At 48.5% G+C, this 21,480-nt stretch overlaps 2 protein-coding genes across 4 annotated transcripts; both read right to left on the reverse strand.

Moving 5' to 3' along the window:
* Positions 1–7: 7 nt before the first annotated feature.
* Positions 8–16,830, reverse strand: LOC106575274 (zinc finger protein 687a). Of its 2 annotated transcripts, XM_045718956.1 has the most exons (11): positions 16,599–16,830; positions 13,651–15,787; positions 12,842–13,097; positions 10,792–11,033; positions 10,462–10,646; positions 6,618–6,794; positions 3,744–3,906; positions 3,351–3,593; positions 2,642–2,754; positions 2,374–2,467; positions 8–2,270 (listed from the first exon to the last, which is right to left on the reverse strand). In XM_045718956.1, exons 2-11 carry the CDS (start codon positions 15,769–15,771, stop codon positions 1,602–1,604), a joined length of 4,263 nt encoding a protein of 1,420 aa, XP_045574912.1. In that variant the 5' UTR covers positions 15,772–15,787; positions 16,599–16,830; the 3' UTR covers positions 8–1,601. The 2 variants fall into 2 exon arrangements, with proteins under 2 accessions (XP_045574912.1, XP_045574913.1); XM_045718957.1 differs by lacking the exons at positions 8–2,270; positions 2,374–2,467; positions 2,642–2,754; positions 16,599–16,830 and adding an exon at positions 2,844–3,201.
* A 301-nt stretch (positions 16,831–17,131) lies between these two features.
* Positions 17,132–21,164, reverse strand: LOC106605937 (26S proteasome non-ATPase regulatory subunit 4). 2 transcript variants are annotated; one of them, XM_045718969.1, is made up of 10 exons: positions 20,880–21,164; positions 19,370–19,510; positions 19,093–19,207; positions 18,924–19,010; positions 18,766–18,834; positions 18,459–18,674; positions 18,196–18,304; positions 17,875–18,006; positions 17,724–17,785; positions 17,132–17,606 (listed from the first exon to the last, which is right to left on the reverse strand). In XM_045718969.1, the coding sequence occupies exons 1-10, from the start codon at positions 20,903–20,905 to the stop codon at positions 17,430–17,432; spliced, it is 1,134 nt and encodes a 377-aa protein (XP_045574925.1). In that variant the 5' UTR covers positions 20,906–21,164; the 3' UTR covers positions 17,132–17,429. The 2 variants fall into 2 exon arrangements, with proteins under 2 accessions (XP_045574925.1, XP_045574924.1); XM_045718968.1 differs by having other exon boundaries at positions 17,724–17,788.
* Between the last annotated feature and the right edge of the window lie 316 nt (positions 21,165–21,480).

The raw sequence follows: 21,480 nt of genomic DNA on the forward strand, positions 1-21,480 counted from the left end.
ATAATAATCACTTTATCTCTGGGTATTTTATTAGAAATGCTCTACACAAGAAAGAAAACATAGAATTGGGTTACAGGGAGAAAGAGGGCTGTGTGTTAACATTGTAATCTCTGAAGACTGAAGAAACTCTAGCTGGAGACACGCACACAATACCTTTATCAAAAGAGTAGAAGAGATAACAGTTAACACGGCTGATTGGGTGACTAATCTTTAAGTTAAAAAAAGTATCTTTTTTTTTTTTACTGTAGTTCAACACGCCTTACATGCTTTTCTTTAACATACAATCACTGTCCTCAACCCCTCACACCTCTCCTCCTACACCAGGAGTTTCACTATCACTCCATCCATATCTCCCTCCCTCGCTCCCGTCCTCTCAGAGAAAGAGAGGATAGCTGTCTAGTACTCATATTTACATGGTTATGGTTCAGTTGTGGTCAAGTACAACCACTTTAGTAATGGAAGGTTCCAACCCCTCCAGGTTATAGAGGGTCATCTTGAGATGGGATGTTTCCTGATTCATCTGGAATTCCTGATGTTACAAGGATCAACAGGAATACTCTGCCGGACATCTCTGTGGAGCCAATCTCATCCCTGATCATAATATATGGTTAGACGGACCGGGATGAGAATGGAGAACATTCAAGAGACCAAGCCAATCCAGAGCTTACAATGAAAAACAAATACCCACACATACACAAACCCTTAAATCAAAGCCTATGAACAAAACTATAAGAAAATCAATGCAATAGTGAGAATGAGAACAGACTGGCTCTATACAGAGAAAGGCCAGTTGTGGCTGTCACCAATCCACTGTGAGATTCTGTGCTTGGATGAACCATAGGAAACTGAAACATTCAAATCAATAAGCAAATCACACCCCCATGTTGACTAGTCTCTTCCAACACCAGTCACATTGCCTGTTGACGGACAACAGAACCCTAATAGAACTCAGCTGTAGACTGACTGGTGGTTAACTGTCTCCATTTTAAAAAGTACACTTCTGAATGGAAATGTTATTTGGTAATATAACCTGTAATAATGCGTTTCATAACTCATTTACAACCAAAGGAGGTTGGTGGCACCTTAATTGGGGAGGATGGGCTCGTGGTAATGGCTGGAGTGGAATCAGTGGAATGGTATCAACTACAAACACATGGAAACCATGTGTTTGATGCCTTTCCATTGGCTCCGTTCCAGCCATTATTATGAGCCGTCCTCCCCTCAGCAGCCTCCACTGTTTACAACTCAGTGAGAAGATGTTAATACTACCTCAGCTTAGACAGGTACAGCACCTGAGGTACTGCGTTCAGAATCAGTCAGACAAACACACACAGGTTATGGCTGCCATATGACAAATGTGCCAGAAAATTAAATAAGAAAAAAATTGAATGAAAACAACTTATCACAACGTGCTTGTGTGTCGGATAAGTGATGACAGGAACACACTGCTGAAGAACAGTTTACAGTGAAGAGCTTTCCTTCCCATACCTCCTCTCTCTTACTAAAATATCTGCAGTTTATAGTACTCTATCACCCTCCTTCCCTCCAAAATATGATCTCCTCCTCCTTCTCTACCTTCCCCTCCCTCTCTCTTTTTTCTCTCAGACAGGTTTGTCTGTCTTGCGTGCGGTGATGAAGGCCATGCCGTGAGTCCTGAAGTGTGTGTTCAGATCCGAAACCTTCTCAAAGCGTTTCCCACACACCTTACACCCCACCCTGCCCTCCCCGTCCTCCCCCAGCGGTGTGGGGGGGTGAGACGAGGAAGAGGGAGACCCTGGCAGGGAACCCCCTCTGGGACTCCCGTCACCATGGTTACCGCCGTTGCCGGGCGATGATGTCAGGGAGCGGTCGTTATGGCCATGACGGCTGTGGTTGTCAGGGGGCGTGTCTCGAACCCTGTGGCTGATGAAGCGGTGGCGGGAGAGGGAGGGGGCGGAGGCAAAGCAGGCTCCACACTGTAGACACTGCAGGCTGACTCCTCCCCCCAGGGCCTCGGAGCGGTGCTGGGGGATGTGGTCCAGGAAGACGGCGCGGTCCTCGGTGGTGAAGCCACACGGAGCACAGTGGAACCCAGACTCTGGCTGAGGAGGGGGGGCCGAGGAGGTGACGCGAGGTCTCTTAGCAGGGACGATGCCCTCGGACACATCGTCCTCTTCCTCCTCAGTCTTCGAACCTCCTCCTCCGTCTTCCTCAGCTGAAACAGTGAACGGAGGGTTGGAGCCTCCGTCCTGCTCCGAGGAACTGTCGGCCCCCTCTGCACCCCTCCCTCGCTGACAGACAGAGAAAATTAGAGTTAATGACATTTAGCATTAATAACCGGTCTTCCTATATTAAGGCTGCAGTCGGTAGTTGTGAGAGAAAGTGGAACTCTACCTTTGTGTCCACAGCTGACATGCCGTGTCTCAGCTGGACATGTCTCTCCAACACCAGTCTACTGCTGAACGTCCTCTTACCCTCACTACACAACCTACACACACACACAAGTTAGGGTTTAGTGTAGGGGTTAAGGTGAGATACAGCTGTTGTAGGGTAGTATAGGGGTTAGCGTGTAGTGTGCATACTTAGTAGCAGTAGATGACTCATTTAGACTCTGACGTGGGGGTAGGGTATGTAGGGGTTAGGGTGTAGTGTGCATACTCACCGGCAGTGGAAGGCTCGTTTGATGCCCTTGTGTTTGACTCTGATGTGGCGTCTGAGGCTGGACGTGGAGGAGAAGGAGTTCTCACACAGACTACACGGGAACTTCTTCAGGATCTACACAAAACACAGGCACCTTACAGTGAACAGTCCCCTCAGCTCCCCTAGTTTAAAAACAGAAAGGCTACTAAAGACAATGATGCTTACTGAGAAAAAACGGCTGAAAATCTGTTCTTCAAAGAAAAAAAAGAGGGCAAACTTTCCTGGATCCCTCCACTTCATGTGAGAGGTGACTGTGCTCCAGAACTTTAGATATACATGATATGACTTTATAACCTATATGATCGGGCCCAATCCCAACTTGAGAAACACCTGGGGAGCTCAAAGGTGAGCATAAATAAACTCTGATCGTATTTTGATGGAAGAACGTAAGTGACGTATTAAGCATAACTTTTCTCAAGTGAGGATTGGGCCTGTGGTGATTAGGTGATTCGTTTAAGGGCCAGATAGGGGTTAATTTTGGGCGGGACTGGGCCCGTGGGCTGGCAGTAGAGTAGGCCTGACCTAGAGGGTCAGAAGATACAATGGATCACTGATCAGTTAGAACCGATTCAGAATCAATCTACTGTACTGCACATCAAACAGTATATCACTACTGCATGAAACATTTAACTGTCTTTATGTGTAGTCTATGTGCAGTCTGTGTTCCTGACCTTGCCATGCTGCTCGGCCATATGGGTAATGTAGTCCTCTCTGTCAGCGTAGCGGGCGTGGCAGGGAGAACAGCTCCACCCTGGGCTTGTCTTACTGCTCTCTTCCTCCTCTTCCTCCCTTCCCCACTCCTCTCCGTCAGAGCTCTCCGTCTTCACCGAGCTCCGCACCCGAGGGGGAGGGGCAGGGGAGGGCGCCATGGCAACGGGAACTTCCTGTTTGACTGCGGGGCCTCTGTGAGTAGTCTGAGCGAGGGAAGGGGGAGGAGAATAGAGAAAGGAACACAGCAGATAGGGAGATGGAGGAAAGTTAAGCTACATATCATATCAACAGAACTGACTGACCCAAACCCAGTCTGGAGAAGGACTGTGTGAGAGGAGAACCCATAGATGTACCTTGATGTGCTCCAGCATGGAACTTCTCTGCGCATAGAGTTTGGGGCATTCAGGACACTTGAACACGTGCACCTTCTGCTTGACTAGGTGGGTGTCAAAGTGGACGTACAGCAGTGGCTTCTGGGTAAATACCGTGTCACACATCACACACTTGTAGATCATCCTGTAAGGAAGGAGTGAAGGGTATAAGCTTCAATGCCATACAACACTCCTTCTGTGGCCTCCAACTGCTCTTAAACGCTAGTAAAACTAAATGCATGCTCTTCAACCGATCGCTGCCCGCACCCGTCCGCCCGACTAGCATCACTACTCTGGACGGTTCCGACTTAGAATATGTGGACAACTACAAATACCTAGGTGTCTGGCTAGACTGTCAACTCTCCTTCCAGACTCATACTAAACATCTCCAATCCAAAATTAAATCTAGAATCGGCATCCTATTTTGCAACAAAGCCTCCTTCACTCACTCTGCCAAACATACTCTCGTAAAACTGACTATCCTACCGATCCTCGACTTCAGCGATGTCATTTACAAAATAGCCTCCAACACTCTACTCAGCAAACTGGATGCAGTCTATCACAGTGCCATCCGTTTTGTCACCAAAGCCCCATATACCACCCACCACTGCAACCTGTATGCTCTCGTCGGTTGGCTCTCGCTACATATTAGTCGCCAGACCCACTGGCTCCAGGTCATCTATAAGTCTTTGCTAGGTAAAGCTCCGCCTTATCTCAGCTCACTGGTCACCATAACACCACCCACCCGCAGCACGCGCTCCAGCAGGTATATCTCACTGGTCACCATAACACCACCCACCCGTAGCACGCGCTCCAGCAGGTATATCTCACTGGTCACCATAACAACACCCACCCGCAGCACGCGCTCCAGCAGGTATATCTCACTGGTCACCATAACACCACCCACCCGCAGCACGCGCTCCAGCAGGTATATCTCACTGGTCACCATAACACCACCCACCCGCAGCACGCGCTCCAGCAGGTATATCTCACTGGTCACCATAACAACACCCACCCGCAGCACGCGCTCCAGCAGGTATATATCACTGGTCACCATAGCAACACCCACCCGCAGCACGCGCTCCAGCAGGTATATCTCACTGGTCACCATAACAACACCCACCCGCAGCACGCGCTCCAGCAGGTATATCTCACTGGTCACCATAACAACACCCACCCGCAGCACGCGCTCCAGCAGGTATATCTCACTGGTCACCATAACACCACCCACCCGTAGCACGCGCTCCAGCAGGTATATCTCACTGGTCACCATAACAACACCCACCCGCAGCACGCGCTCCAGCAGGTATATCTCACTGGTCACCATAACAACACCCACCCGTATCGCGTGCTCCAGCAGGTATATCTCACTGGTCACCATAACAACACCCACCCGTATCACGCGCTCCAGCAGGTATATCTCACTGGTCACCATAACACCACCCACCCGCAGCACGCGCTCCAGCAGGTATATCTCACTGGTCACCATAACAACACCCACCCGTATCACGCGCTCCAGCAGGTATATCTCACTGGTCACCATAACACCACCCACCCGTATCACGCGCTCCAGCAGGTATATCTCACTGGTCACCATAACACCACCCACCCGTATCACGCGCTCCAGCAGGTATATCTCACTGGTCACCATAACACCACCCACCCGCAGCACGCGCTCCAGCAGGTATATCTCACTGGTCACCATAACAACACCCACCCGCAGCACGCGCTCCAGCAGGTATATCTCACTGGTCACCATAACACCACCCACCCGCAGCACGCGCTCCAGCAGGTATATCTCACTGGTCACCATAACAACACCCACCCGCAGCACGCGCTCCAGCAGGTATATCTCACTGGTCACCATAACAACACCCACCAGCAGCACGCGCTCCAGCAGGTATATCTCACTGGTCACCATAACAACACCCACCCACAGCATGCGCTCCAGCAGGTATATCTCACTGGTCACCATAACAACACCCACCCACAGCACGCGCTCCAGCAGGTATATCTCACTGGTCACCATAACAACACCCACCCGCAGCACGCGCTCCAGCAGGTATATCTCACTGGTCACCATAACAACACCCACCCACAGCACGTGCTCCAGCAGGTATATCTCACTGGTCACCATAACACCACCCACCCGCAGCACGCGCTCCAGCAGGTATATCTCACTGGTCACCATAACAACACCCACCCACAGCACGTGCTCCAGCAGGTATATCTCACTGGTCACCATAACAACACCCACCCGTAGCACGCGCTCCAGCAGGTATATCTCACTGGTCGTCCCCAAAGCCAACACCTCCGTTTGCCGCCTTTTCTTCCAGTTCTCTGCTGCCAATGACTGGAACGAATTGCAAAAATTGCTGAAGTTGGAGACTTATATCTCCCTCACTAACTTTAAGCATCAGTTATCTGAGCAGCATACCGATCGCTGCAGCTGTACACAGCCCATCTGTAAATAGTCCATCCAACAACCTACCTCATCCCCATATTCTTTTTTTTTTGCACACCAGTATTTCTAGTTCCACATCATCTGCACATCTATCACTCCAGTGTTAATTTGCTAAATTGTAATTACTTCGCTACTATGGCCTATTTATTGCCTTACCTCCTCACGCCATTTGCACACACTGTATATAGACTTTTTCTATTGTGTTATTGACTGTATGTTTGTTCATTCCATGTGTAACTCTGTGTTGTTGTTTGTGTCGCACTGCTTTGCTTTATCTTGGCCAGGTCACAGTTGTAAATGAGAACCTACCTGGTTAAATAAAAGGTGAAGAAAAAAAAAATATATATATATAAAAAAATATCTGAGAACACAACCAGTGTGTGTGTACATACTTGGCCTGTCCTCCAGTGAGTGTGGGGTGCTGGGTGTTGATGTGGCTCTGGGCGCTGGGGGAGGACTTGAAGGCCATCGGGCAGCTGGGACACTTATGGAACACCTCACAGTGGGCCGTCTGGATATGGGACTTGACCGAGTTTAACCCTCCAAACACCACCTGACAACTAGAACACCTGCAGACAGAGAGAAATATCATTGTAGATGTTGTCCCTAAACACTGATTCAGGGTCAGATATTTCTTCATCCTCCTAATGGTTAAAGCATGGGTTGGAGGTATGGCTGTTGCGGTGACCATACTACTGACACACTGGCAGTCACGAGTCATGACCAGAGTAAAATTCCACGTAATTGTTGAGTCATGGTAATCTCTTATGCACTCTGGACATGTGTTAGTAGTACTCAAGTTGCTAACTACCACCAGGTCCTAATGGCCTGGTACTCAGGGCTCTACTGTCCCTCCATCGGGTCCTAATGGCCTGGTACTCAGGGCTCTACTGTCCCTCCATCAGGTCCTAATGGCCTGGTACTCCGGGCTCTACTGTCCCTCCATCAGGTCCTAATGGCCTGGTACTCAGGGCTCTACTGTCCCGCCATCGGGTCCTAATGGCCTGGTACTCCGGGCTCTACTGTCCCGCCATCGGGTCCTAATGGCTTGGTACCGAGGGCTTGATTGTCCCTCCACCGGGTCCTAATAGCCTGGTACCCAGGGCTCTATTCTCCCTCCATCGGGTCCTAATGGCTTGGTACCGAGGGCTTGATTGTCCCTCCACCGGGTCCTAATAGCCTGGTACCCAGGGCTCTACTGTCCCTCCATCAGGTCCTAATGGCCTGGTACTCAGGGCTCTACTGTCCCTCCATCAGGTCCTAATGGCCTGGTACTCAGGGCTCTACTGTCCCTCCATCAGGTCCTAATGGCCTGGTACTCAGGGCTCTACTGTCCCTCCATCAGGTCCTAATGGCCTGGTACTCAGGGCTCTACTGTCCCTCCATCAGGTCCTAATGGCCTGGTACTCAGGGCTCTACTGTCCCTCCATCAGGTCCTAATGGCCTGGTACCCCGGGCTCTACTGTCCCTCCATCAGGTCCTAATGGCCTGGTACCCCGGGCTCTACTGTCCCTCCATCAGGTCCTAATGGCCTGGTACCCCGGGCTCTACTGTCCCTCCATCAGGTCCTAATGGCCTGGTACCCCGGGCTCTACTGTCCCTCCATCGGGTCCTAATGGCCTGGTACTCCGGGCTCTATTCTCCCTCCATCGGGTCCTAATGGCTTGGTACCGAGGGCTTGATTGTCCCTCCACCGGGTCCTAATAGCCTGGTACCCAGGGCTCTATTGTCCCTCCATCAGGCCCTAATGGCCTAGTACTCAGGGCTCTATTGTCCCTCCATCAGGTCCTAATAGCCTGGTACTCAGGGCTCTACTGTCCCTCCATCAGGTCCTAATGGCCTGGTACTCAGGGCTCTACTGTCCCTTCATCAGGTCCTAATGGCCTGGTACTCAGGGTTCTATTGTCCCTCTAACCACTCTGACATCAATGGAAAATATAATCAAACACTAATCATCAAAACAGTAGGACTATTGTACTTTTAAAACTCACTGTGATAATCAATTTGAAGAAAGACGTTCAACAGCAGTTCAACTTGGACCAGTGCAAAATATGGTCATTGTGGATGTTGTTTCAAAGCCTAACACAACGAAATGGACGCTTTCTAAGGTGATGATTCATTCAAAACACCTATTAGAGCTTATTCATAGGCTTCTATTATATGACCCCAAGCCTGTTATACAATACATAGCATAAAGCATATTATGCACGGTAGAAAAACATAAAACAAAACTGATTTAAGATTTCTTTGGTACATAATTGATCTAGCCTATACTCCAAAATTAAACCAATTCTAGTAATGGCCTTTGAGTGTGGGCTGTATTATTATGCATACTGGATGGACTGGTTACCTTATGCTACGCTCCAACATTTCTATCCATGAGTCTGGAAGAGAACGTATAGGCCTAGGCCATGCTGTTGCTTCATTTATCATGCAGGGCAGCTTATAGTTAGCCTACAATGATGGTGAATTTGATTTTGAATAGCCTAGTAATAGGGCATTTTTTACATTTTCAGAATTAATTGGGTGACACATTACCTTTAACTATACAGAATATCTCACCACCATGCGTTTCCATCGCCTCCCCTCTCTCCAGCGCGCAGACGGGCTGTCAACAGTTTAGTGAAATATGTTTCATTGCGAAAACATGTCACTATCGATGTTCTCAAACAGATTTCACTTGGTTTCTCAAATGGAGCACTGGGTAGCTACAGGAACGGGGTTGGAGAACCCATGGCATACAGAGTTTGGACGGAATAGCACCTGTAGGGCCGCCAGAGCACGGCCTGTAGGGCCGCCAGAGCACGGCCTGTAGGGCCGCCAGAGCACGGCCTGTAGGGCCGCCAGAGCACGGCCTGTAGGGCCGCCAGAGCACGGCCTGTAGGGCCGCCAGAGCACGGCCTGTAGGGCAGCCAGAGCACGGCCTGTAGGGCAGCCTGAGCACGGCCTGTAGGGCAGCCAGAGCACGGCCTGTAGGGCAGCCAGAGCACGGGCTGTAGGGCAGCCAGAGCACGGGCTGTAGGGCAGCCAGAGCATGCTCCTCAAACAATGGTTGGTGTGTGGAGTGAAATAATTGTTGTTATATTTATTTCTCAGCTGCTCATTTTAAGCACATGCTCCGCTAACCCAAGTAGCCTACAAAACGGACCATTTACATTTATTTTTTTATTTATTTTTTTTGTCACTTTAGCAGACGCTCTTATCCAGAGCGACTTACAGTAGTGAATGCATACATTTCATTTCATGCATTTTTTTGTTGTTGGACTGGCCCCCCGTGGGAATCGAACCCACAACCCTGGCGTTGCACACACCATGCTGGCGTTGCAAACACCATGCTCTACCAACTGAGCCACAGGGAAGACCAGCGGGGAAGCGCACGGCCTCCATTCACTATTGGAGTGCATACAGATGACATGTCTTTTTCCCCTGCCCCAGTGATAATGAGCCATTCTAAATCGAAATACATTTTACACATTAGTAAAGAAAATATTAAATTAAGAGTAGTCTGATGGGTGAAAATATGATGACTTGATGAGAGCACAGCTGTGCAGCCTGAGGCAAGGAACAGAGCGCAAGCTTTTTCTGCTACTTTTCTCAAATCATCAATAGCCTGTAGTCGCACCATGCAGCCCATATGTTTTGATTTCTAAGACATTTCTGTATCATTCACAACTAAAGTTCTTAAATAACTCAAAATCTAGAATATAGGACCTGTTTCAAATGATCACTTTTATGCTCAACATAGCTACTTCATATGCGAACACACTCTGTAATGGGATTGTTTTCCCCCAGCTAAGTTCAATTATACTGTTCTTACTATAAAATCATATAAAATAAAAAGCATATATTGTCAGCTAAATGAACAAGCCTACAGCCTATGGCATGGAGCATAGCCAGATAACATAGGCATACAGTAGCCCAACTCAAATGTTAATCTTCTGAAATACATTTTCTTCATATCAAAATGTTTCTTTAGACCTGAATAAAATAAATAATCAATTTATTGTGATGGTGTACATTACATAGATTTATTATACTTTTTTATATGTTGACGTTCCAAAGGTGCACACGTTTACGTTAATTAACGGTCAATTTCCTTGAGACCGGCAGACTTTAGCAAAATTTCATGACCGCTACAGCCCTATTTGGTGGTAAGGCAATCTGATCCTAGATCAGTGTCTACGGGAGTAACTAGGTTTGTTTCAACTACAGAGGGAGTGAGGGGTGAAAGGTCACCTGTATCCGATGCGTCGTGTGAAATGGAGACAGGCCTCCTCCAAATGGGATTTGAAGGCTGGCTGCTTGGCCACACCCCCACACTCTGGGCAGACGTAGGGGGGGCGGGGGTTGTGGATGCGAGCGTGAGCAGAGGCACTGCAGCCGTTAGGAAGGAGCATGGGAGGAGAACACTCCGTACAGGACTGGAGAGAGAGAGACAAATGGGGAAAGGAGGGTGCACAGGTCAGTAAGGCAGGTACTCCTAAAGCCATAAAACAAGCTATTACATACAGTGTCTAGACTGAAAAAGTTCTGTGGATTTTTGAACACACACACTGCTCTACTCACAGTGTTAAGGGCTGGTTTGACCTCTTGGAAGTGGGCAGCCACCTCAGCCTTGCTGCAGAACTGCACCTTACACTCAGGACACTTGTTATTGGTGTACAGCACCGGCTCTGTCGCCTTCTTACAGATGATTGGCTGCTGCAGCTGGGGTGCGGGGCTCAGGGTTGCCGGGGTCACTGCTGAAGTCACAGCCGGAGCAGAGGACGCTGGGACAGAGGAGGTGGAGAGGGAGGGAGAGAGCATGCCTGAAGGAGGCATAGAGAGAGACAGGGAGATAGATAGGGGAAGGGGAGTGAAAGGTAAAGAGGAAAAAAGAGTGAGAGGTAAAGAGAAAGGTGGGGTAGATAGGTACTGATAAACAGCGCTGCACTAGTATTCATAAAGCGTCTCAGAGTAGGAGTGCTGATCTACGATCAGGTCCCCCCGTTTATATAATATTCATTATGATCTCAAAGTCAAATCTGATCCTAGATCAGCACTGCTACTCTGAGATGCTTTACAGTGCATTCGGAAAGTATTCAGATCCCTTGACCTTTTTCACATTTTGTTATGTTACAGCCTTATTCTAAAATTGATTACATAATTTTTCCCCCTCATCAATCTACACACAATATCCCATAATGACGAGGTGAAAAAAGGTTTATAGAAATAATTGCAAATGTATAAAAAAACAAAAACACCTTATTTACTTAAGTATTCAGACCCTTTGCTATGAGACTCCAAATTGAGCTCAGGTGCATCCTGTTTCCACTGATCATTCTTGAGATGTTTCTACAACTTGATTGGAGTACACCTGTGGTAAATTCAATTGATTGGACATGATTTGGAAAGGCACACACCTGTCTATATAAGGTCCCACAGTTGACAGTGCATGTCAGAGCAAAAACCAAGCCATGAGATCGAAGGAATTGTCCATAAAGCTCAGATAGAGGATTGTGTCGAGGCACAGATCTGGGGAAGGGTACCAAAAAATGAACAGTGGCCTCCATCATTCTTAAATGGAAGACGTTTGGAACCACCAAGACTCTTCCTAGAGCTGGCCGCCCAGCCAAACTGAGCAATCGGGGGAGAAGGGTCTTGGTTAGGGAAGTGACGGAGAACCAGATGGTCACTCTGACAGAGCTCCAGAGTTCCTCTGTGGAGATGGAAGAACCTGCCAGAAGGACAACCATCTCTGCAGCAATCCACCAATCAGGCCTTTATTGTAGAGTGGCCAGACGGAAGCCTCTCCTCAGTAAAAGGCACATGACAGCCACTTGGAGTTTGCCAAAAGGCACCTAAAGGACTTTCAGACCATGAATGCCAAGTGTCACGTCTGACGGAAACCTGGCACCATCCCTATGGTGAAGCACGGTGGTGGCAGCCTCATGCTGTGGGGATGTTTTCCAGCGGAAAGGACTGGGAGCTTAGTCAGGATCGAGGGAAAGATGAACAGAGAAAAGTACATTGATCTCCTTGATGAAAACCTGCGCCAGAGCGCTCAGGACCTCAGACTGGGGCGAAGGTTCACCTTCCAACAGGAAAACAACCCTAAGCACACAGCCAACGCAGGAGTGGCTTCGGGACAAGTCTCTGAATGTCCTTGAGTGGCCCAGCCAGAACCCGGACTTGAAGCCGATTGAACAGCTCTGGAGCGACCTGAAAATAGCTGTGCAGCGACACTCCCCATCCAACCTGACAGAGCTTGAGAGGATCTGCAGAAAAGAATGGAAGAAACTCCCCAAATACAGGTGTGCCAAGCTTGTAGCGTCATACCCAAGACTCGAGGCTGTAATCGCTGCCAAAGGTGCTTCGGCAAAGTAAAGGTTCTTAAGTAAATTATTTTATTTTTTATACATTTGCAAACATTTCTAAAAACCTGTTTTTACTTTGTCATTATGGGGTATTGTGTGTAGATTGAGGGAAAAAAAACTATTTTATCAATTTTAGAATAAGGCTGTAAACTAAAAAAAAAAATGTGGAAAAAGTCAAGGGGTCTGAATACTTTCCGAATGCAGTGTATGTATACAGTCCTAGGTGAGATATGAAGGTAATAGCACACAGTCTCTCTTACCGATGGGAGTGGTGTCCTGTTGGCCTATCATCTGCTCTACACTGACAGGTCTCATGACCAGGTGGGAACACTGCATGACCAGTCCCCTCTCCTTGTGTTCCCTGGCGTGGAGCAGCAGGCTGCACTTGTTGAAGAATGCCAGCCGCTTGGCACAGTGGTTACAGGTCACCTCGATCCTCAGGGACCGCCGGTCGTAGTGGCGGGCCAGGCTGCGCTCCAGGGCAAACGCATCGCCACACTCCAGACAGCGGTAGCCCTGCGATGCAAAGGAAGAACAACATGAATACAATACCTATGTCGATGACATGTCTCTAGATACAATGCATACTCATTGGTGTTGTATGTATTGGCTGGCGCAATCAAATTTCCCCTTTGGGGATTAATATGTGCCCTTGAGCGAGGCACTTAACCCTAATTTGCTCCAGGGGTGCCGTAGTACTATGGCTGACCCTGTAAAACAACACATTTCACTGCACCCATCTGGTGTGTGATCATAAAAAACAACATAAACAAGAGCGATTTATTGGTCTACTGAACACAAGGTCTAACAGAAATTGGACGTCCGCTTTTACTCCAACCACTACTAGTGCAATATTGAATCCATGCTGATATAGATCCATCAAACTCAACTCTGGACCTCAAAGCCAGTTCCACTGTGTTTTTTCATTGTTCCCATCTAATCTGGGACCGATTTAGACCTGGGACACCAGGTGGGTGCAATTCATTACCATGTAGAACAGAAAAGCAGCAGGCTCTGGACCTCACGGGGTAAGAGTTGAATACCCCTGATATAGACCTAGGTCTGTTACCTGTGCAGGCAGAGGCAGGTCCCACTCCGGTGGTAGTGGTGTACAGAGGTCTGGTCTGTAGCTGGGCAGCAGGTTCTTGCTGTTGAGGATCTTGTTGAAGGCCTCCACCAGACTGGACTGGCTCCTGGAGATAATGGCTCCTGTACTGTTCACTATAGAGGCTGGTCTACTGCCCCCCTGAGGGGTTAGGAGGGGGGAGGGGGACACAGACACACCCCCATTCAGGGTCTTCTGGCCCAGGCTGCGCACGCCGGCCCCCCCTGGACTGAATCTGGGGGAGGAGGAAGAAGCGGAAGAGACAGAGGGGAGGGCTGCTGACTTGGTGATGCTGACAGCCGTAGCCGACACTTTGGGCTTGTTGCTGTCGGCGGCCATCTTGTTTTGGGCCTTGCTGGCAGCCATCAACATGGCGGTACTTGCATCCTGGAGTGTAGACACAGGCAGGAGGCTGCCACCCTTTGACTTCTGCTGCGGAGGCAGCTGAGATGCCACCCTCTTGGGCCGGTTGAGGACCTTACGACTCCCCGGGGAGGGTTTGGAGCCATCTGCGCCTTTTGAGGGGGTCCCCCCTGCTCCTTTGGATGCTACTCGCGTCACTGTCCTGGTGATGCTGCCTGTAGGGGTCTTGACCGTTTTGATTCGGACTTTCAGCGGGCGAACGGGGGCTGTTGGTGTTGTCGTAGCGTTGGCCGGAGCCGTCTCGGTGTCTCCTGTTTGTCTTCCATCCACAACCTCCATCTTCTCGCTGTTCTCTGACCTGCTCCCCAGGCTAGGCTCACTCTCCATGGGCTCCTCTCCCTCTCTAGCCCCCTGTGGAGTTGATGCTGAGGTTGGTACAGGGCTGGAGCTCCTCTTGGGCACAGTGGACATAGCAGAACCTGTCTGGTCAGGCGGGGGGCTCTCTGGTGAGTCCCTCTCCTCGATCACATGTTCCGGGTTTCTTTCCTCCATCACAGGGCTAGAGATGGGTCTGGGGTTACTGAGGGCGGCAGCCAGCCAGGACTGACGGGCCAGGGGCTGGGCAGGAGGAGGGGAGGGAGACCTGGGGGTGGAGGGTACTTCATCTGGAGGGGGGGGTTTAGAGCTGGAGGATGTCTGAGAGATGGAGGGAGGGGGTTTGGAGGAGAGAGGAGGAGGGCAAGAGAGGAGAGGAGGGGAGGAGGGAGTTGGGGAGCTGAACAGCTCTGAAGAGGACACTTGGCGGTGTCTGCGTGGAAATTTGGGAGGGGAGCACATGGGAGAATCTGGGCTCTCTTGGATCACTAGCGGGCTTCCTAAATCCGGTTCAGAGTCATCCTCATCCGAGTCCATGATGCGCCTCACCCCCACTCTCAGGCTTCCGTTGGAGGGAAGGGGGGAGGAAAGAGGCCCGGGAGGGCACGGAGTGTCCTCACTCAGGATGGAGGGAGGAGAGAGGTGTGGGTTGACAGAGAGTGAGGAAGAGGATGATGATGATGAGGAGGATGTGGAGGTTATAGGACCAGCAGAAGTATGAGAGGAGAGAGGTTTCCGTCTGTTGAGAATATTCACTGTATGTTTGGTTGTGCAGGCCGACCCCCCTGCGCCTCCAATGCTGCCCCCTCCTTCACTCGCAGTGGGAGGGGAGCAGGTTGACCAGAGATCCCCGTTGGCCTGGCCCAACGCCTGGCCCAGCCCCTGGCCTCTCACACTGGGCTCCAGCATGACTGTTGACCCCTCAAACCCATTCTGGAGGAGAGGTTCTGAGGAGACCAGACCAGGCATCCTAGGAGCCAGTTGTGAATTCAGCAGGCCCCCCTTGACTCCCATCCCAGTCTCCACCTCAGGGTCTGTCCCACTGCCCCCAGGGCTGTCCCCATCCTCTTCATCTGACCCCTCAGTCTCTTCATAGGAGTCAGGCCTCACCCTGTTCTTAACAATCACACTGACCACTGGAGGCTCACTTTGGGAGTTGGGAGGGGAGTCAGTGGGGCTGGAAGGTCTTGGCGAGGGACCCCCGGCCCCCGACACGCTGCCCCCAACCTTCCCTGACCCCTCCCCACCCTCTTCCGGCGCAGACTGGATGGCCTCTTTGGCATCTATGTCTGGAATGTCGAAGGCTGCCAACAAGTCGTCGAAATCTGGGGTTTTCATGTCCCCCATTCCTGGATTACAAAACCTGCAGAACGGACACACAGGGGTGAGAAATAAACACTGTTGTCTCCAACCCAACCGAAGCCTGAGGCAGGACCGAATACTATGAATCTTGATAATACATGACAAACCTAGATGTGACTTCCTGTTTTGAACGTGCATCATCATAATGTTGAATAGCAATGTTGAATAGCCTATATTTCAGGTAGCTATGTAAGTAAATTACTAGAACCCAATAAACCTCAAACCTGGCAAACTTGTTGAATGAGTTAGCAGTTAGAAGCAACCACTTTATTTGGAAGTTAGAAACTTATTTGAAAGTTCAAGTTCCCCAACAGCCCTCGTGTGAACTGGCTACTGAGCTAATGTTAGCAAGTTAGTACAGCAAAGACAGCTAGCAAGACCGATAGCTAGGCCTAGTTTTCAGACATGTTGCACATGCTTCATGCAGTGCAGCTGTACTAGCTATTCTCGCTGAGTTTGCGAGAACACAAAATGTGGATATTTTATCGTTATCAGACAGAATGTGTATTTAGCTATGTAGCTACCTACCACACTGAACTGTCAACCACCTCCGCACACATACACTAACTAGTTACGTTCCCTTCTAGCATTGCTCCGACAAGCTAGCGTAGCTAACATTACTTAGCTAGCTTGAATTTTCTACGTCGTCGTCAACGCAAGGAAGCCTTTTAACGCCTGCTTTTCAGGTATTTAAACCTTACAAGTGGAAATTATTTAAGGACATTCCTTTAAATAAGTGGTTTATACGGGTATATGTGACAAGCAGAAATGTATATCTAGTTTTAAATGCGAAGGAGATGTGGTTTGTTTACCTGGCTCTTCGGTTCCCGACTTTCCTTTTTGACGCATGAGTTGTTCGTCACCAGAAACGACAGGGGAGATAGGTCCTGCCAGGTTCATAACGTGTCAACGTTGGAAGCTGATGTGTATGCAATTTGCCAGCTGTTTTCCACACTCCTGACGTACATACGTGTTATATTGTAATGCCTTGTTCTTGCTCGTGTTGGCTATCATTTCCTGAAAATGGCAGTGGTACAATCAAATAACCTTTCTGGCACAATGTCCTCCAAAGCCAAGGGCATGCTTTTGTTGCATTTGTGGTGTTGCAGGGACAACATTTAGACAATGTATCTTATGTGTTTCACAAAGCATGGCTTTTCAGAAAGACCTACAGTTACACAGGGATAGTTTGCAATAAAATCAATGTTTAGCTGACATTTTTATACTAAAAGTCAAGTCCATATTCCACCACATCTGTTGTGTAGTCATCAATCCCCTTTTTGGAAGGAGTATGTGTACAGCATGTCAACATTGGCACAAAATTCCACAACATCCAGCCGAGGTGTTCTCTTGAATTATGTAAATGTATTTATTATTATCAGCACACAAATGTACACTTACTGAATGTGCTTGGGTTGATAAGGTCCCACTTTAGTACAAACTTTTTATTTTTTTTAAAGGCAACATGCATCATTAACCTTGACACAACAAAGATAAAGAAAGCCCTGTTGAACTGTTTGAGTATGGCGATACAAAAAAACCTAGAGGTCATTTGAGGTTACAGTTTGCACAACTATTATATTAAAGGAGCCATTGTCAACAGGTCAACGCCAGGGTATCTATTATGTTTACTGTGTAAATGTTCATTTCTTCTTCTCATCGTTTTTATCTTTCTTGCTGTCAGGTTTGGATCCTGTCTGTGAGGCCAGCGAGCCCATGGCATTCCGGATGGCCTCGTTGTTGGGGTCGACACCCGGTAGGTTCTCCAGGACGCTCTGGAGGAACTCTGGGTCCTGCATCACATCATAGTCCTCCTCATCCTGCAGAGAGAGATCAACATACGCTAGAAAAACAAGAGCCTTTGAGCATGTGTAATGTGCATATGTCCGCCACACATGTATACTTTCATCTCAGTGGTGTGTGAGAGTTGGCCGTACCTTAGCACCCTCTGAGTCTACGGGGGCTCCTGTGTCCATGTCCATTGACTCTGCACCAAACTCTGCTGGGTAGGATAGGACAGATGTTACAGACTGACTGTGCCATGTTATAACTGGCTATGGCTGGTTATAACAGGTGTATGTCACTGACCTCCACCCTGCATGGACATCTGTAGGGCGTAGGCAATCTGCTCGTCCTCCGTCATGCGGCTGAAGTCGGGCATAGCGGGCGTGGCCGTGTCAGCCTGGGGGACTGACATCTTCAGCAGAGCTTCGTCTGACTCTGGAACAGGGGGAGGTTAACAGTTTAGTCCCCCATATGCAGCGTCTCCCTCCAGGGAAGATCCAAGTACAGAGAGATAATGGTGTATGGGCATTGGTTGGTTGCCAGTTATAGATGAGTGATTAGTTTGTAGGTGGAGGGTTATAGTTGTGTACAGGGTGTAGATGGAGTGTTGTGTATTTGTCTCACCGTCAGCAGTAGGCGAGGGAACCCCGGCCTCAGCAGCAGACACCACTGCTGCCCTGCGAGTCTCATCCTCCTGCCTCTGTCTCTGCTCCTCCATAGACACCCTCAAAGCCTGGAGAAGGCACGGAGTGCAGAAAAAGTTCAAAGGAGGAAGATTGTAGCATACGATAATAATCATCCAAAAGAGGCAATGAGAGAGAGAACTAGAAAGCATAAAAACAAGAGTGAGAGAAGATGATCAATCCATCTAGTCCTCCCCCTCTCACCAGTGCCAGCTCTGGGTCTGCACTGGGGTCCACTCCAAACTCAAAGTCACTGGACCCCAGGCCCAGCATGGCTCCTCCCTCTCCAGCAAGGATAGGAGAGGACAGCAGGGCATCAGCCAGACTGGGACCTGGAGGCACTGTCACAAGGTGGGACCCTGCTCCTTCCTTCCCATTCAGAGTGTTGATGAAGGCCGTCAGCTTTTCTGTGTTCACCTCCTGGAGACCAAAAGGAGTTTATGTAAGGGAGACAGTGATGGCTATAAAGAAATAATGAGACCAGATAAATATTAGGTAAGATATTTGGTACCTCTTCGCCAAAGTTAATGATGTCCACACTGACTTTCTCTTTCTTTAGACGCTTTGCCATTTTCACCAGCTAGAGAGAATGTGACAGGAAATTATGTCAGAGCGGACATGCATGCAGTTAACAACACACGCCACACACTGCATTGATTGAACACTCACATCCTTCTCGTTGTCCTCCACTGGGCTGCCCACAAAGGCAATTATACGCATCTTGTGGTTCTTCCCCTGTCTGTGCTTCAGAGCCAACTGGGAGAGGAGAGGACACAGGGTTCAGTGTCGTGACATACAATAAGATGAAGGGTATTGTATTATTGTGTAGTATACATACATGTGCCACTCTGATGCCGGTGCAGAAGCTGATGTTTCCACGGGGCTGGACAGCGTGCAGTTTAGACAGTATCCTCCCCGCGTCTGCAGTCAACGTGGTCAACACCTCACAGTTACTGCGCAGAGAACAATAGTTACTACACATTTCTTACACGCAATCACTAAAAACAATCACAAGTATCCTGGCATCCTGTAATATCTAAATGATGAATGTTTAAAAATGTTGTTGCGACCATAGGACAAACACAAAGACACATCTCACACACACAGCTCCTTACTTGGCCATGGTGATGAGGCCCACATTGTTCTCGGGGTTGCTGCGCGTCTTGGAGTGACACACAATGTTGACAGCATCTTGCTGGGCCTGAAGTCTGGTGGGGAGGAAGTCTCCATTCCTCATATACTCACTGTTGTCCACACTGAGGCACACGGACAACACAGTACATACATACATACGTACGTTACACAGTGTAGCATGTAGGCCAGGGAGGGGCAACTCCAGTCCTCAGGAGCCAGAGTCGTGTCACACTTTTCCCCCCATCCCTAGCAAACACAGCTGATTTAAACGAATTGCATTCTAAACTGACGATCATGATTAGTTGATTATTGGAGTCAGGTGTGTTAGCTGGAGGAAAACGGTGACACCAACTAGGCTCCCGAGGACTGGAGTTGCCCATCCCTGATGTAGGCCCACTAGAGCAGGGTTTCCCAAACTCGGTCCTGGGGCCCCTCCTTGGGTGCACATTTCATTTTTTGCCCTAACACTACACAGTTGATTCAAACCACCAAAGCTTGATGAGTTCATCATTTGAATCAGCTGTGTAGTGCTAGGGCAAAAAACAAAACGTGCACCAGGCCTGAGTTTGGGAAACCCTGTATTAGAGCACAGTGACAAGGTGGCTGGTATATCTATATTTAGAACAGTGTTGCATAAATTAGTTAATGCTGCCATTTGTACATTTTTGGGCGCACCGACCAAATTCACATAGAAATGCGAGTTATATGTAATTCTCATTGAAAGCAAGTATTTTACGTTTGGTTTTGTACACCAGCTTCAAAACAACTGAAAATACAATATTTGTGGTTATGGAAAAGATATTTCGCAGTGGTTTAGATGGTGCAATGATGCTCTACACTATACTTGCTTTTTTTGTCACAAATTACAACTATTAGAATTTTAGCAACCATTTCTGCAACGTGCATCTTAGTGTGCCCTTTAACTGGCAACAGTTTAACATTCTGCCAACCGTTTTCCCCAACCAGGACTCTCCATTTTACCCCCTTCTCCCATACTACTGCTAATCCCTAGACAGATTGATGGTAGGGGACATATTGAGGTGCCTAGTTAGCGAATGTTGTCGATGTTGACATAGGAAGCTTTTATCCAGAGCAGCTGAGGTAATCGTTTACCGAACCTTATGTTTAAACCACTGCCTTGTTCACCAAATAACGAATACTAGCAAGCTAACGATAACATTAGCAAAATCCATCACGACCTTACTTGAAACTTCTCGGAGAACATCTTGCTAGGTAACTAAGCTGCTCTAAATTCTCTGTGTTTTATTGCAATCATAACCGTTGCATGTCATAGCGAAGCTAGCATTAGCAAGCCAAAAATGACTCAGGAAAATGGCTAGGATTGCTGGCCGGATGTGTTTACATAACTCATGTTAGCGGTAATTTCATGATTTAAAAAAAAGACGCACGTTCACATTAAACTAAACAAACTCTTCCTCTTACTTAGTTAGATAATAATACATATGACAATTTATTTTTCCTTTCCCTTACCAGACCATAGTACTTTCAAGCCCCATCTTGGAATCTTTTTGTTGCCGGCTACGTCACCAGAACTGATGGTCGATGGGAAATGCACTTCGGCCCAAAAATACCTGCGCATATATTTGTTGACAATAACTTACACGTACACCACAGGAGGTTGGTAGCGCCTTAATTGGGGAGGACGGGCTGATGGTAATGGCTGGAGCAGAATTAGTGGAATGGTATCAAATACATCAAACCATGTAGTAATTCAGTAATTACTGTAAATAACTCATTGTGGAACCAATACCCCCCTCTCCTGTGCCCTTCCTTCCTTTCCAGCCATTGTGAGCAGCCTCCACTGACATACGTTATGGACCAAGAGAGACTGCAATCCACATTTTGGTTTGGTTTACTGAGCAGGGAAGCTGAGCAGGGTTATCAGGGTCAAAGGTCAAAACATTCAAAAGAGCACAACGTTTGAGGGCCATGGTTGGAAATAACATTAACCAGGAATACATTGAGCTTTTTACAAAGAGGGTGGGTTAGGGAGGAAAAGTAGTGAACGCAAGAACACCTAATATTACATTTTTGGGGCACTGCTTAAGGCCTTCTTTGCCACTCCTGCAAA

This window comes from Salmo salar, chromosome ssa05, assembly GCF_905237065.1.
Source record: "Salmo salar chromosome ssa05, Ssal_v3.1, whole genome shotgun sequence".
NCBI lineage: Eukaryota > Metazoa > Chordata > Actinopteri > Salmoniformes > Salmonidae > Salmo > Salmo salar.

Coding starts and splice junctions, on each gene's coding strand:
- LOC106575274 (XM_045718956.1), bottom strand. CDS start 15,771: ATGGGGGACATGAAAACCCCAGATTTCGACGACTTGTTGGCAGCCTTC. Junction 6,795..10,461: donor ACACGACGCATCGGATACAG/GTGACCTTTCAC, acceptor CTCTGTCTGCAG/GTGTTCTAGTTGTCAGGTGG. Junction 2,271..2,373: donor TGTCAGCTGTGGACACAAAG/GTAGAGTTCCAC, acceptor TCTGTCTGTCAG/CGAGGGAGGGGTGCAGAGGG.
- LOC106605937 (XM_045718968.1), bottom strand. CDS start 20,905: ATGGGGCTTGAAAGTACTATGGTCTG. Junction 18,007..18,195: donor TCCCTCGCCTACTGCTGACG/GTGAGACAAATA, acceptor CCCCTGTTCCAG/AGTCAGACGAAGCTCTGCTG. Junction 17,789..17,874: donor GATGTCCATGCAGGGTGGAG/GTCAGTGACATA, acceptor TATCCTACCCAG/CAGAGTTTGGTGCAGAGTCA.